Raw genomic sequence first — 16571 nt, forward strand, 5'->3', positions numbered from 1 at the left:
TAGGGTTAGTAGCCTCTATCTGATTGTGTAGATACTGAAGGGTAGTAGTGTTAGCTTATGTCTGGTTGTGTAGGTAGTAGGTACGGAGGGTAGTATGGTTAGTAGCTTCTGTCTGGTTGTGTGATTACTGCGGGATTTCAGACACAGCCAATATCAGGGCTTCCCTAGTGCCCACCAGTGTTGCGTTGCTGATATCAACTCTGGTTGCACATGCACACTGTTTTAATGACGCCACGTGCACGCGCGCTCCCGCACATGCGCATAAATGTTCCCTTGCATAAATAAGCACAGACTAAAGACAGTGCCTAATTGCCTCTACGAATGGAATGTAACACATTTCATTCACAAGTTTTGTGTGAATGTATCTGAGAACGTATTTGAACACACCTGACGACCGGCGCTATTGTTATGCAACGTAGTACTTAGCGAGTTGGCGCATCAGTCGAGTGCAGCGCATTCCTGTGTGCACGCGTGTGCACATCCGTGCAACCCTGTCCTATGAGCAATGCACCTCTAGTGCCCACATGACACAAGTATGCTGTCTTTAGACTGGACCCTGCATCTCCAGTTTAATAACCCCATGTCAATAGACCTCTCACAAATTGACATATTTTAGGCTACTCCCGTCTCTTCAGAATTTCCTGCATATTAATAGATCACTCCTAGCTTCATCTGTGGTTCATGGAGGCTGGTTCCAGTGAACCAAGGTCTCCTAATATACATTTCTCTCTCTGATAAGGCAGGGGGTTTCGAATTTCGAAGCAACAGTTAAAATCGCTAGCCAAAATTAGCTTAGCATTGCAGATCAGGTCACCAGCGTCAGCGCATTCTCTGCAACATCCAGTCGTTTAATGTTAGGAATGTTTAAAAATTTAAATGTTAACAAAACATAAAATAATTTTGGTGAAATGCAATTTCCACATTACAAGGACGACAAACGGGAAAGGAAAACATTTTCTTATTTTGCCTTAAGCAGATGGGGAAAAAAATAACTCACAAGAGGTCTATTAGTAATGAAGATAACCCACTTACAGTATTACATCTCTTTGCTACTATGGAGTGTAAAGCCATATAATATCATTGTTTCTTATTTATCTGTAAGACCGATCATTGAAATCAATCAAAATACATGTTTTATATTAATTAATAAATTAGTAGTGCTTTGAAATAATACTTAATATATCTTGGTGTAAGCTATTAATTGCATATTCAATTATGGTTCACTGAATCAGGCCTGTCATGATGCATTGAATATCTGTGTCAATAATAACAATAATTAATTATAATAATGAATTCTTGGTTTAAATCATACAGCCCTATTTGCCTTCCGTACATCTACTGTAACTGACAACTTCCTCCCCCCCCCCCCCCCCCCCACAGATTAAGAAGCAACAGCAGGACGTTATGAGCTTCCTGTCAGCCAATAAGATTGGGTTTGAGGAGTGTGACATTGCCGCCAATGAGGACAACAGGAAGTGGATGAGAGCGAACGTTCCGGACGAGTGGAGACCCCTCACTGGGAACCCCCTCCCCCCACAGATCTTCAACGAAAGCAAATACTGCGGGGTGAGACAGGCACATGTTTGTACACACACAAAAACACTTTACCATTAAATACCATTTACAAGTAGTCTCATTAAACACCATTTATCAGTAGTCTCATTAAACAGAGAGAGAGAGAGAGAGAGAGAGAGAGAGAGAGAGAGATCTGTAAAGCATTCCCGGTAACTGGAGAAAGGTATTCCCGTAACCGAGAATACCTTGAGGTACCAGGAATACCATGCCTAGGTATTCTTGGTTACCTAAATAGGTATTCCCATTACCTGATAGGTATTCACGGTAACTTTAGATATTGGTATGTATTCCGGTTACTTGTGAAAAGGAGAGGGTACCAGGAATACCATTACCATATAGGTATTCACGGTAACTTATATGTATTCCGGTAATTAATTAATTGAAGCTAACACATCATGGAGGCCCAGGCCGTTAGCTACAAGCTAACAACACATCATGGAGGCCCAGGCCGTTAGCTACAAGCTACACACACACACACCCCTACATGTGACCCCCCCCTACATGTGCCCCCCCATACATGTGCCCCCCCCCCCTACATGTGACCCCCCCTACATGTGACCCCCCCCCCTACATGTACCCCCCCCCCCCCTACATGTGACCCCCCCCTACATGTGCCCCCCCCTACATGTGCCCCCCCCCCCCCCCTACATGTGACCCCCCCTCCTACATGTGACCCCCCCTCCCAGCTCCTGTATCTTGTCTCATCAGGGCAGAGAAAGTGCTGACGAAACAAAACAGAGCAGAGCTGATTGAGATCAATGAAGATACACTGTTATCTCACACACACATTCTGTACACACACATATACTGTACACACATACTGTACACACACACAGGGAGCGAAATTAACTTTTTGACTCACCGGCCAGTGGCGGGTAGATGGGAAGAGTCTACCCGCCAAGCATATTTCTTACCTGCCAAATTTTTTTTGATTAAAAAAATATATATATATATTTTATATAAATTTTTTTTTTAAATAAAATATATATTATATAATCATACTTGTAGTTGTATTATCTGCGAGACATCGCCACCACGCAATAAGTCAAAATGCTTGCTATCTGCAAACAGCTCCACTGTCTGTGTGTATACTTGAGTAGCCTCCAGCTCCAGCAAGGATTCTCCGGCCCTGCAGCTAGACCCTATATTCAGCTAGACCCTACATTCAGCATGCAAGGATTCTCCGGCGATGCAGCTGGACCTATTTATAACGTTACCGTTCTTTTGTCAAATCACATTCAACATGCCCTCAGCTAGAATACGCATTCAATCAATGTTATAAGACATTGATATCAGGAGCTATCTGTAGCTACTGCTAGCCCGGTAGATAACGTTAAGACAATTTAGTTTACTGGGACATATGGATCAACGTGAGCTAGCTAAGCTAGCTAACGAGGGACCGGAGGTATTATGCACTCGAGTAGACTATTGCTGGAGCATTTGTTGATATCAGCAGCTATCAGTAGCTAGCCAGCTAGATACCGTTAGACAATGCCTCGTCATGTATTAAACTAAAAGTGAATAGTTGACTGGGTCATTGTTTAAACAGTAACGTTAGCTCTTGGAGGTCCGATATAGACTAGAGCAGATGAAGTAAACAAGCCAGATAGCTTCCGATTGGTCATTTGCTTTTTTTCTCATGAAACCAGTCACGTCACTCTACTGTGATTGGACCTAGTGCGATGTGGGACTTGTAGTTTTTTAACGATCTCGCGGCGGAGAAAAAAAGACGAGCGGCTATAATCTGTACTCGCACAAGAGTATCGTTATGAAGTTATGAACTACACGTCTACACGCCACACGGCGGGCAGTCCTCTAAGTGTCATGCGCCAAAGGTAAAAACAGCCCGCCCCTGGCGGGCGGCGGGCTTTAGTTTTCGGTCCCTGCACACACATACTGTACACATACATACTGTACACACACATACTGTACACACATACTGTACACACACATACTGTATACACATACTGTACACACACTGTACACACACATACTGTACACTCATACTGTACACACATACTGTACACAAATACAGTACACACATACATACAGTACACACAAATATTGTACAAACGCATACAGTGTACACCCACCCACACACACATACAGTACACACACACACTAGGGGCATGGTGAACCCTAACTCAGGTGACCAGGAATACCTGTTTTTTTTTCCAAAATTCAGTTCAAATGCCATCTTGGAATAACAAAACAACAATTGTGTGCAGACAATTGAAAATGTTGGGTTCCTTTCCACTTTCTTGAAGATAGAAAAAATTAAAATACTTGTTCTAGAACTGTATTTTTTGCACTTGTTTGTTAAGTTACTGGGAATACCCTTTCCTTGTTTTTGCTCATTTTAACAGACAAAACACAACACATTCTAGTAATTCTGGTTTACACCTAACCCTTATTATTGCTGTTATGATTTCCAAAAATAAAATCTCACCAATCTTTAGTAAAATAGGAGATTTAAGTGTTTATCTGGAATTGTGAGGGTAGGTATTCGCGGTAACCTGGGATCAATATGTGAAACGTAATTATCTCCTAAAATAATTGGCCACAAAAGACGAAACTCATTTTGGTTGTTCATTGGGGTGCCAAGATCATGCCCAAACATATCCTGCATACTGCCATGAAAATTAAGCCTTTTTTGTTTGTCATCAATTGAAGGCCATGAACTATGTTGACTCATATCCCTCTACCCGTATTTTCCTTCAGATTCAGCTAAATTTGATTCTCTTGAGCCATATACACACCGAGGTAAAATTACCCCTAGCATGGAGCCTGGAGGTAGGTTCCACCCAGGACAGGGGCAGGAGGACAGGGACATTGTGCTGTGTTCTGGTCTGTGGGACCCGTTTTCAGTGTTTACTTAAATGTTCTTTAACCTGAGACTCATTGGCCTTGGCTCATTTACTATGAAGAACATGTAAAACACATTTTTCATTGAGTGTGTACCCCCATCCGTACACATTTTAATAAGTACATGTAAAAACTCAGCAAGACCGACAGCTTCTCAGTTACAGTGGGTGACAATATTGTCACAAGGAAAGATGAAATGACCTACCTGGGTTCCATCCTAGAGGCTAATCTAATCAAAATGTTCATTGCTATCGCTATCAGCTCTATCTTTAATCTTTCAAATGTTCAGTTGCTATTGCATGCATCATCTTGTGTTTCACTACACACTTGAGTGCATGCTTACCAACTGTTAGTCTGCAACACTACTATCACCGACATCTAAGAAGGAGATCCCCCCTTGAATGGCCCTTCTAAGGTTCTCTCTCCACACCTGCCTGTGGAGCATTTTTCCCTATTGTTAGGTTTTAGTGAGTTTTCCTTACCTTGTCGCGTGGGGTATGTCTGGGTGCTGCATTCTTTCATTTATTTGCATTTATTAAAAATGTGTTGGACCTTATGGTGTCTTGTTCTGTTCTTGACTTATTGTTATGTTTTCTCTTGCCTTGTTTAAAGAAGACATGTACGGCCCATGGGGACATATTAACGTGTGTTGTCGGGCCTTATAAATAAATTGATTTGATTTAATCTTTCTGTGACAAAATGGCATCCATGTAATAAAATAAGTCAACCAGAACTCGATTCTTGTAACTCGATTCTTGTACCGGATCTCCTCTCTGGTAAACAAGAATACCCTGAAGACTCTGGCAGGAGCACTCATTCAAGGGTACTACAACTATGCTTGCACCGCTCATGGTACCAAAGCACCTCAAAGGCACTAAAAACCAAATTACAAACATCTCAAAACAAACTAGTCAGACTACTGCTTGACCTTACTCCTAGAACCCACCTCACCCCTGCCCACTTTGCCAACCTAGGATGGCTTAGAGTAGACGACAGAGTACAGCAACTTGCAATGGGCCTGGTCTACAAGATACACTACACGACCAAGGTACCCATGTACATGTCAAAATACTTCCCAAAGGTCAGTGAATACCACGATCACAACACCAGAGGGAGCTCCACAAATCATGTTAAACCCAGATTCGGCTCAAACAAGGGACTAAACACGTTTCGCAATTATGCCACATCAATGTGGAACGCCCTACCCAAAGCTGTAAAGGAATGTGAATCACTACCCACTTTCAAAAGCACTCTCAAAGAACACCTACGGGAGACTGCAATTCGAAACTGGCCCCTACAAATGTCCTAACCTAGTTGTACAGTAAAGACCAAGTATGGCTTTGTCAGTATTCCAATGTACAGTGTACAGTGCCCCCCCCCTACCCAACCCCCCCCCCCCCCCCCCCCCCACCTCCAATGTACAGCCCCACCCACCCAACCCCACCCCACCTACCCAACCTCCTCCAACGTACAGTTTCTATGTCAAATATACACTCTTTTTCTGGACAGTTTTTGTATCACAAACAGTACTGTATTTGCAAATCTGGTATGTCATAAATGTATAGATGTAGCAGTACTGTCTATCTGTATGTCGTGTGTGTCATATGATGAATTGAAAATGGGGGACCCTGATGTAAACAAGACGAAAGTCTTTCTCTGGTCTGCATCCCCTTAACAATTGTATGTATTGAGCTGTACTGTACTGTACCCATTCTGCAATCTGTTAATAAACTTTTCAATCAATCAATCAATTGGGTTCCAGTGTCCAAAAGTGTGGAAATTGTAGGTGAAAACAAGTAAACGTGGTAACAATTTTACAAAAAGGTTTACTGTGTAACTGTCTGCCTCCACCCTGTTTAATTTATATTTTTCAAGATAAACATTTTTTATTCCATTCATGTCTTGATAATAATGGATTATTTTTCTTTCACAATTTTATCACAAAAAACAAATAGCACTTTTATTGATAAATGTGATCTAGCAGGGGTAAATGGCAAATATGAACCATGCTGTCTAGATTGCTTGTAATTGAGATAAAGTGAATCTCTGTTTTTAAATCCCAATAATGTTGTGGGTCAACCAGACCCGTGAACAGACACAGAGGGTCAACAGTCTGTTTCTTCTGCTTTCAGAACTACGAGGCTTTCTTCGATGCCAGAGAGGACAACGCTGTCTATGCCTTCCTGGGTCTGACCGCTCCCCCCGGCTCCAAGGTAGACCTTTCAATTCTTTATCTGGAATATATATATACTTTTTTTTTGTAATATTTTTCTTTATAAATAATAACCTTCATACTGATACATCAGATGTTTGCCTATATTACTACCTACTATGCTAATATGTTTATTACTATGCACTCAAGACTGTAGCACTCAAGTTCAACACTGTTTGACGAACAATGTTACTCGCCCTTAGCTGCCAGAGTTGTACCCTTCCTGCTGACTTGTCATGCAAAATGTCATGTAAATGTAAACTGTGAAGACCAGACACACGCTCATTTCTCCTTTCACGTTTCGGCTCACAGCCTTCCTCAGGGTATCTTGTGTGCACACCAAACATAAACTTAACTACACCAATTAGATAACAATCATTAGACATTAGAACAATGATTAGAAAATAAGAAAAATATTGTAAATATAATACCCTTTAACTCATTCTGCGCCATAGCTTAATGCGCCAGAGGGCGCTAGTACGCCATTGTTTTAATCAATGGGGGGACTGCGAGATTTGCGAGTGCTTAAAATATATCTTATATTATAGCTATGGGTCTAATACACCCGTCGATTGTCAGTGAGTTGCTTCCAGTCAACATGTACAAAACAGATTGTTTTTTCATCTGTACATTTCCATTTTATACCGTTTTGAACATGAGTATAGTTTTGGTGATTCTTAGTAATCCCAGAAAAAGACGCGATAATAGCCCTTTAGTGGAATACACTAAACACGTTGTCATTTTTCGCCTGATTATCGAATCTTCCTGAAATCAATGCTAGATTATCGTTATTATCCTTCCTCATGCATACATGAAATGGCCCTCGTAGCGGGGCGCTCCCCCCGCCACCTGTGCTCAACGGTAAACAGCCACAGACAGCGTCGATCGCGGTAGAAAGAAACATCAGATCAACGCAAGATTTTATATATAGAGTCCTTACCTGGTCTCTGATGTAATGCAAAAGAAATAATCCAATTATCTGATCAACCATTCCAAATACTGCTTGTGGAGGTCCATCCCACATTACCGAGCGTTACACATGAACGGGCGGGGGGGGGGTTAGTGTACCATGCCATCGTTGTAAAGGCCTGCCTCGTCTGAGTATCAGACCCATTCCCAATGATAACATCAGGCTGGACAGTATAGAAAGTATAGAAAAAAATATATCCAATAGTCAGTCAGAATAAATCCAATTTCCATATGTCCAATGACTTCCACAAAGATTCACGGTCTCAAACAATGTAACCATTCATAAATGGTGGCAACCACACCTATACACATGGATAATTGGAACCGATTAGACAAATACAGTTTTAGACATTATCATTTCCATTAGAATCCATACGTTAATAAATGGTATTCTACTACATTTCAAACACAGTACATGTCACTTTTATATACATCAACATACATTTCTATATACATCAACTCGGATAAATGGTCTCAGATCAAACTCTTCATTTAAACCATGAGGACTCAAAGAAATCCAAAAAGCTTCCCTTCTCAGCAAAGCCGTTTCAAAGTTAGATTGAGTGACCTTTTCAATTCCTGTATATTCAGAAAGTAGCCTGACTAGTTCAAATAAAAATATTCTGTAAGTGTGACAATACACATTTTCTGTAAAAACCTTTTCTCTGAGAGTTGTCTGTGACATTCCTTCACACAGTCATGTATTTAGAACCACAATTCTGCCTCCCTTATCTGGGGGGTTTCACAAAAGTGATCGGATCGCATTTCAGTTCGTTTAATGCCCATTTCTGTTCCCTTGTGAAGTTGTAGCGAATCTTGTCATTATTTTTTTCTTATTGTTCGATGTCGTGAATCACAAGCATATCACATCTTCCTCTTGGAGCTAGGAGGCGAGTGCAATAATGAGCAAACAGGTGCTTTCAACGTGAGCCTAACCTGTTCAACACCTAAAGGTGTCCGTGTGCAACACCTAAAAGTGTCCCTGTGCAACATGAAATGTAAACAAACTTCCTGCATTATAGACTTAATACAAACAAACTAAAAATACTCAAGTAAATCACTGAGAAAATGTGTAAACAAGAGAAAAGTATGAAATAATGACATACAATATTAGTTCCAGTTAAACATACAATAAGTGTCAACAGAAGCATTTCTGTTTCCTGGGGGTAGAAGATAACTTTTACTTCTGAAGGGCGTGACCTCTCCGTGAGGTTTGTTACTTGTAGCCCCCTGCATGTTCCAGTTGACCTCTGTGTAGAAGTGTAGTTCCCAAGTGTTCCCCAAAAAAATCCATGTAGTTTGATGTTTCCGAGGAATCCGGAAATAAATCAGTTTCGATTTCGAAATCATCGATTTGAGGAGGACGGGACGAAAGATAGGCCGCTATTAAGTACCGCTAGGCGTGTATCAGTAAGGGAAATACTTGACAGATTGAAGCTGATGTGGAGGCGCGTGCGAGGGGCCCGACTGTATGTTTGGTCGTTTGGGGTTGGTTTGTTTTTCTCCGTACGTAGCGGCCTCTCGTTGTCGAGTGTTGTGGCAAGTACTGCCTCTTAAATCTTTCTTTCCACTATTTTAGACTTTTAAGCTCACACAGACAGCTTTATTTTCTTTGCAGACCCGTTCCTACAGCCTAACCTGACTTCCTGCCTTACTGCTTCATATTTATTGCCACAGTGTGATGTCCGTACAGAAAGAACACATATTACATAATACATCTGTTTATAATATCCCCATGTACCCCGATGACTGCGCTCTCTCTCTCTCGCTCTCTCTCTCTCTCTCTCTCTCTCTCTCTCTCTCTCTCTCTCTCTCTCTCTCTCTCTCTCTCTCTCTCTCTCTCTCTCTCTCTCTCTCTCTCTCTCTCTCTCTCTCTCTCTCTCTCTCTCACACACACACGCACCCTGGCTCCTCCCCTCTGTCAAAAGAGGAACTGCAGTGAGGTGTGCCAGTTACTATAGAAACAGAGGTTTTTTTTGTGTCACACTGGAGAGGATGTACAATATCCTCCATTTTATTCGCTCTCTCTCACACCCTCTTTCTCTCTGTCTCTCACTTTCGTTTTAGGAGGCTGAGGCTCTAGCGAGGAAAGAACAGCAGTAGTCTCACCAGGCTTCTACCCATGTCCTCAGCCCCCCCCCCCCCCCCCCCCCCGCCCCGGATCCTGAATTAGACTTGGACCTAGACTCCTGGACCTAGACTCCGAAAATCTGTTGACAAAATCATAATTTCACTCAACTCAACTTTATTGATATATGGGTTGTTTTCCTTCTTAAGTATGTGTATTTCTTTGAATTAATCTGTGTTCAGCTGTGCCTTAATCAGCTGTAGCAAGAGGAGGGACTAAATCTTAATCTCGTTTCCTGCCCTTAACCTCAACCGACTAAACATTTCGGCCTAATCGCCTATCAATCATCACCATCAGTATGAATGTAAACAGATTGTTAAGGCAATTCTGTTCAGCTTCCTGTTCGAGACTGCATTATCACATACGACAAAAGTTATTGTAAGGAAAAGAGAAATAAAAGCAGAAAAACACACAGCATAGTTGATGGTATCAAAGGATATGATGAGTTGAATATCAAATTGAAACTCTGCTGTGTAAAACATGGTGATGTGCACAGCCAGCCTATCGGCTGCATCCTTGTCTGTGTATGAAGTCAAAAGTGATCACTACTTGGTCAAAAGGGGTCACTTTAAATTATGGGAGAGCTAAATTCAACACTGCAAGTTTGAATTGGCGTGTCGTTAAATACGTTGTGATGTATTCTGGAAAAAACACAATGACACATTTAGATTTGAATAGTTGCACAGGAAAGCAGGCGTACCAGAGCCATCCCTTCTGTAGGAGTTTAATACCAGAGGCCCGCTTGCTTCTCGATCACTTAGTCTTAATGCTGTTTTTAATAGCAAACTCTTTTGGATGAGATAATTCTGTTGATAAATGAAAGAAAATGAAAAAATAAATAGTAGAGAGTGACACGACCCTGAATGTTAGTAGCCTGTACTTTTCTCTGTCATCACGAAACATCTCTTCACTCGTTTGAAGGATACACTGAAAGAAGCCTGCCCTCCACCGTGCCTCCTTATGATAACATGTTATTTTTATGTACAATAAAATATTTTTTTGAGTTTACAGAATCTGAGTATATATATATATATTTTGTGTGTAGCTGTTTATCAGCTTTTTATCATTCATTCATTCATTCAATCTTTATTTCAACGCGAAAAATCCATTGAGGGCAAGCCCTCATTTCCAATGACGTTGGGCATACAAACATAATAATTAATACATGATAAATACAATAAAGAAATGCAATAGAAATGTGTACAATCAATTAAAACAATTACAGATTACTGTGGAATGGTTGGTGATCAAGGATTTAAACTGAGTTTGTTATATGATGTTCCACGTGTCGGGAGCACAGAAGCTAAAAGCAGATTTCCCAAGTTCTTGTATCATGGTGTCCAGTGGGTGGGAGGCAGAATCTTGGAAATTGGGTACCTTTACTATCACACTACAAAAGGGTTAACCTTCTGTAGTGTGGTAGTGAAAGGGTTAACCTGCTGTCGGGTGGCAGTGAAGGGGTTAACCTTCTGTATTGTCACGGTGAAAGGGTTAACCATTTGGTAGCGCGGTAGTGAAAGGGTTAAAAGAGTAAAGACTTGTGCACACCTTGGGTTTCTTTTAGACGGGTGCAGTAGGAGAACATGTCCCCATAAGCACGAGAAGAGAACTCCCACACACACTGTCCTTTTACTTGGCAATAGTAAGTAGGTAAAAATAATAATTCTAAAGCACATTTAAAACCACTGTAGTTGCACTGTATTGCTGCACTAAAAGAAAACACTATACACATGGTGGTGTGAGATCAGATCATGGGGCGACAGTGGCTCGGGATGTAGAGCAGTCATCTGGTAATCCGGAGGTTCCTGGTTTGATTCCCGCTCCTCCTGGGCCCCGATGAGCAGGTTGGCACCTTGCATGGCTGCCTCTGCCGTCGGTGTGAGAATGTGAGTGAATGGGTAAAATGCGAGGAACAAATTGTAAAGTGCTTTGGATAAAAGCTGCTATATAAATGCACCATTTACCATCAGAATATCTGGACTAAAAGGCTCAGTCTAAAAGGCCTAGGTAAACAGGTAGGTTTTTAACCTGGATTTAAAGGCTGAGTTTTAAAGTGCACAGTCCATAATGGACAAGCAACTACATCAATTTATATTTATATATAGACATTGAGTAACATAATTCAAGACTAAATCAATGTCCAAAATCATCTCTTCCATGATGACAATAACAATATGAGGTTAATGGAAGGTCTCTGGGGAACACTAGCATAATTTCACAAACCAGGAACTTGAATGTTTTCTGTATTGTCATGGCAAAGGAGATGATTGTGGACTTCAGGAGGTCGGGGGTCAAGGACTACAGCCCCATCAGCATCGACGGGGCACCGGTTGAGAGAGTCAACAGCTTTAAGTACCTCGGAGCCTACATATCCGAGGACTTGACATGGACCACACACATTGACAGTGTTGTGAAGAAGGCACGACAACGCCTCTACTTCCTCAGGCGCCTAAGGAAGTTCCAAGTCAGTGAGAAGATCCTTAAGAACTTCTACTCATGTACAATAGAGAGCATCTTGACTGGCAACATCACCTCCTGGTTTGGGAATAGCACTGCACAAGACCGAAGCAGACTACAAAGAGTGACACGTTCAGCCGAACGCACAATTGGAGGGGGGCTCCCCACCCTCCAGAACATTTACAACAAGCGTTGCAAGGGCAAGGCTAAGAGAATCATTAAAGACTCCAGTCACCCGAACAACTGCCTCTTTGAACTGCTGCGGTCAGGCAAGCGATACCGGAGTCTCAAGGCGAGCACAGAAAGACTCAGAAGAAGCTTCTATCCCCAGGCCATCAGGCTGCTAAACGAACAATGAACACTACACAACAACAACCACCAAACGCACATAGCACACACATCCACACGCACACACTCACTTTAAACAAACACACTGTAGCACCCACTCCACACACTTTATAGCACACACCCACTTTAAACAAACACACCGTAGCACCCACTCCCCACACTTTATATTTATTGATGAAGGATTGCACTACAACTCGTACACCTTACTGTAAATTGTACCTAAATTGTACCTCATCCCATTTCTGCTTTGCACTATATAGTACTGTACATTAGTACACTGCATAGTATTGTATATTATATGGTAACTCAGAACATTGTACATATGTCTATACCGAACACTGTGACCTCATTTTCTTCTTCTAAATTACATGCTATACTATGTTGTTTGATACTATCTTGTCTAGCACAGTCTCTGGAGCGTAACAGTAAGAAGCATTTTGTATGAAAGTATTCTGTACTTCTGTATGACAACTATTAAAGAAACTTGAAACTTGAAACAGTGTGTTGCTAAAAGATAAACACAGAAGCCAAGTGAATCAAGCCCGGTTTTAGTGTTTTTAGTGCACGTATTCCTCCATATGTGAGCGTGTTGGTTCTAAAACAATTTACATTCCAACTGTCATAGTATTGAGTAATGAAACACAATATTAGGAGAAGCAGATACTTTCAGATTCATATTTCTGCTTTGTACGACTCGTGACATATTCTTCAAAAACAGGATTATTCCCTGGAGTCTCTGGATCTGTTTTCATTCAATCTTTATTTCAACTTGAAGATGAATTGAGGGCAAAGCCCTCATTTTCCAACCACGTTGAGTGTACGTACAAAATAAATACACAATAGATGTACAATAAATGCAATCACAATAGTTGTGTACAATTAATTCAAACAACAAGATTATGGTGGAATGGTTGATGATCAAGGATTTAAACTGGAATTTAAAAAAGGATACCAAGACTAATAGTTTTAGAGTTTGTCGTATGATGTTCCACGTGTCAGGAGCACAGAGGCTAAACGATTTCCCAAGTTCAGTACAAACTCTAGGTGCTTATAGTGTTCAGCCAATCATTGGATCGTGTACCATAGGGTCCAGATCTGTGTGGTATTCCTCAGAATGACAATAATCTATATATCTGTGCAATCCTGGATTAGATTGTATAACAGCAAAGGGGTGTAAAAAGTACCCAGAAATTATACTTAAGTGAAAGTATGGGTACCGTCTCAAAATCTTACTCGAGTAAAAGTCAGAGTATCTGGCTAAAAACACACTTGAGTAAAAGTAAAAAAAAAGTGTCTACTTTTAAATGTACTTAAGTACTAAAAAAGTAAAAGTAAACTTGTTCTGACTGTATTCTTCTGATAGCAGGTGTTTAATCAAAGATCCCTGCTTTCTAGGACCAATCAGCATGGGTATGGGCGAGTTCATTTTCCATTGATGGGGATTTGATTGGCTGTTTTTAAATAAAGCGCGGCTGCAGGATTAATAACGTTAACGTTAGTTCGGCCAGAGAAACAAATATACTAATTAAAATAGTCGGACCTGCAAGATTTGTACTTTGTAGGTCTGCATTTTAAATGTAAGGAGTAAAAAGTATGTTTTTTTTCTCTGAAATGTAATTGAGTAAAAGACTAAAAGTACAAGTATACAAACCTAATAATACTCGAGTAAAGTACAAATCCCCAAAAACAGTACTTAAGTATTGTAACGAAGTACAATTACTCAAGTACTTTACACCCCTGAGTAATGTCAAATCTGTCTTGATGTATGGCTCAGAATGCTGGTGAGTGGTGAAAGGAGACGTGGACAAGATCAATGCTTTTCTACAACGGGTGCCAGTGGAAAATCTGCCCCAACAAAATATTAAGGAGCTGCACCACAAAACTGGCTGCAATAGTGTGGTCCTTGAAATAAAACGCCGGCGGCTTAGATGACTATAGGCCACACACAGAATGGACCAGGACAGGATACCAAAGGTAGCATTAATCCTCTTCTTCACGTGGGAAATAAGGCATTGACAATTCAATGCCATTCAGCCCGGTCTTTAGCTATACTCTCTGTGTCTTCTTGCCCCGTGTAAGATACATTTCTCTCAGCTCGTCTTTAACTGTTCTACACCAGGCGTTCTTTGGCCGTCCAGGCTTTCTCTTTCCAGCTGGTGTCCATCTTAAGTAAGTAAGTAATCCTGGAGCCACCAGAACATTTGCACTTCTCTTTAGTATCAACCCTCACATTGTTATTTACAGGAAGTACCGTTTTCTTCGTAGAGTATGTGTAATGTCTAATGTGCATTGCAGAAGTGAAAGAAGCCAGTTGAGCTTCATAAGTCTATGTGCACAGTGTGTGTCAGCACCAACAGCAATAAGAAAGGAAGGCAGTGAAAAGTGAAAAGACAGAGAGAGAGAGGCCAGCCAGCCAGTGCCATGCTGGGAGAGGGCTTTCTGAGAGTCCTCCGCTATAAAGAGGAGAAACGGAGCACCTCTTCCACCAAACTACACCGGATAGAGACACACTCTGTCTGGGGACCTCTCTCCAGCTCAAACACACTTTCAGCTAAAGCAGGTAAGGAACTACTACTACTACTACAACTATAGATATCGTCAAATACGGTAATATTGTAAGTAAATACTCAACATATGTGATGTGGAATCGGACCTACTTATAGTACTTCAACATGCCAGTCTATTCAAATTCATGGTATTAGAAATAGATTTTAAATTACTTGATGGTTTCTTGATTTGCCAGATGGCATACTAACACTGGTTATGTCTAAACTGAATGGTCCTGAATCAGTCGTGTGTTTCCTTCTAATAAGGCCCCAAGGAGGAAGAGCTAGGCTCCACCCAAAGCCGGGGACTAGAAGTAGCGTCTCAACCCCATCTCGCCCTCCCAATCCCTGGGTGCTCAGCAGCCCTTGCCCTTTCAGATGGCTCGGTCAGCTGTAGTCTCCTCCAACACTACCCAGACCTCCGGCTGGGGCAGGAGTCAGGCGACTCGGGCAGTCCACTAATAAGCACAGATCTTAACTTAACTCACCCCTGGACATCTGGACTGCCCCTCCATTCAACACATCATACTCACAAGCCTCGGGGGGAGCAGGGGACTCCTGTACCTGACCAGGGGTACCTGGAGATGGGGACCAGTTTGACTCGTAGCCTAGAGATACCTGGGTCAGGGACTGAGCCCATGTCTAACTCCCTGCTCAATGGATTCTTGGGGAAACAGTTGGATGAGGTGTACCTGCAGCATCTGACTGACAGCCTGGCTCGCTGCGACTCCCACCCGGGGAACAGCCTGCTTTGGGGCTTGGTGCCTCCCCCACAGCCAAGCAGCCATGCAGAGAGGCCAGACTCCCTGGAGGCGAGGCTGGGACAGGGGCTAGCAGGGGAACACGGCCAAGCCATCGGTTACCTCAGCACCCAGAATACAGCTCCCTGCTCGTCCCATTTCAGTTCACCTGTGCTACGGATATCGGAGGATCCACATTAACACACACATCCAAGCAAGCACACGTATGGGACATAATATAACTGCAAAGAAAATAACTGAAATTAATACGCTTTCTGTATTTAATGGATCACAAGTCTTCTCTCCACTTTTGGTTTCCCAACATAAAATAATCACTTTGTTTACTGCTGTTGAAATGATGCCTCGGCTGGATTTACGTGCTCTCCAGAGCCATCTGCTGTTAGTGTTTAGTATTACATAATGCTGAAGCTGCCTGTTATTTCTATTTAATTGTACAGTATTCATATTCCTTTTAAAAAGTATGAATACACCAAGGTTTTCTACCACATTTGTAAAATAGGCCTATTGTGACTTATATACTGCACACTGGAGAAGCTGGTGTGGATGGAGATTGGAGATCTGATGCCATTAACAAGGCTATGTGAGAACCAAGCACTGATTGACAACATTTAATAAAATAATATATATATATTTTTAAATCCCACAAATACTTGCTTTGGTCATCATCTTTACTGATTTGAATTTTCTAGGACGATATTCTGAACGTTTGA

General features: G+C 41.7%; 1 protein-coding gene across 1 annotated transcript in view; it reads left to right on the forward strand.

Moving 5' to 3' along the window:
- sh3bgrl (SH3 domain binding glutamate-rich protein like) overlaps positions 1 to 10778 on the forward strand; it is a 54594-nt gene extending 43816 nt beyond the window's left edge. Inside the window, exons 2-4 of the mRNA XM_084331310.1 lie at positions 1381 to 1566; positions 6573 to 6653; positions 9689 to 10778. Coding sequence (XP_084187436.1) covers positions 1381 to 1566; positions 6573 to 6653; positions 9689 to 9724 — 303 coding nt within the window. The 3' untranslated portion in view covers positions 9725 to 10778. The remainder of the gene's footprint in view (positions 1 to 1380; positions 1567 to 6572; positions 6654 to 9688) is intronic.
- The last annotated feature ends 5793 nt before the right edge of the window (positions 10779 to 16571 follow it).

Source organism: Notolepis coatsorum (genome assembly GCF_963971535.1).
Source record: "Notolepis coatsorum genome assembly, chromosome: 16".
NCBI classification, from domain to species: Eukaryota; Metazoa; Chordata; class Actinopteri; order Aulopiformes; family Paralepididae; genus Notolepis; species Notolepis coatsorum.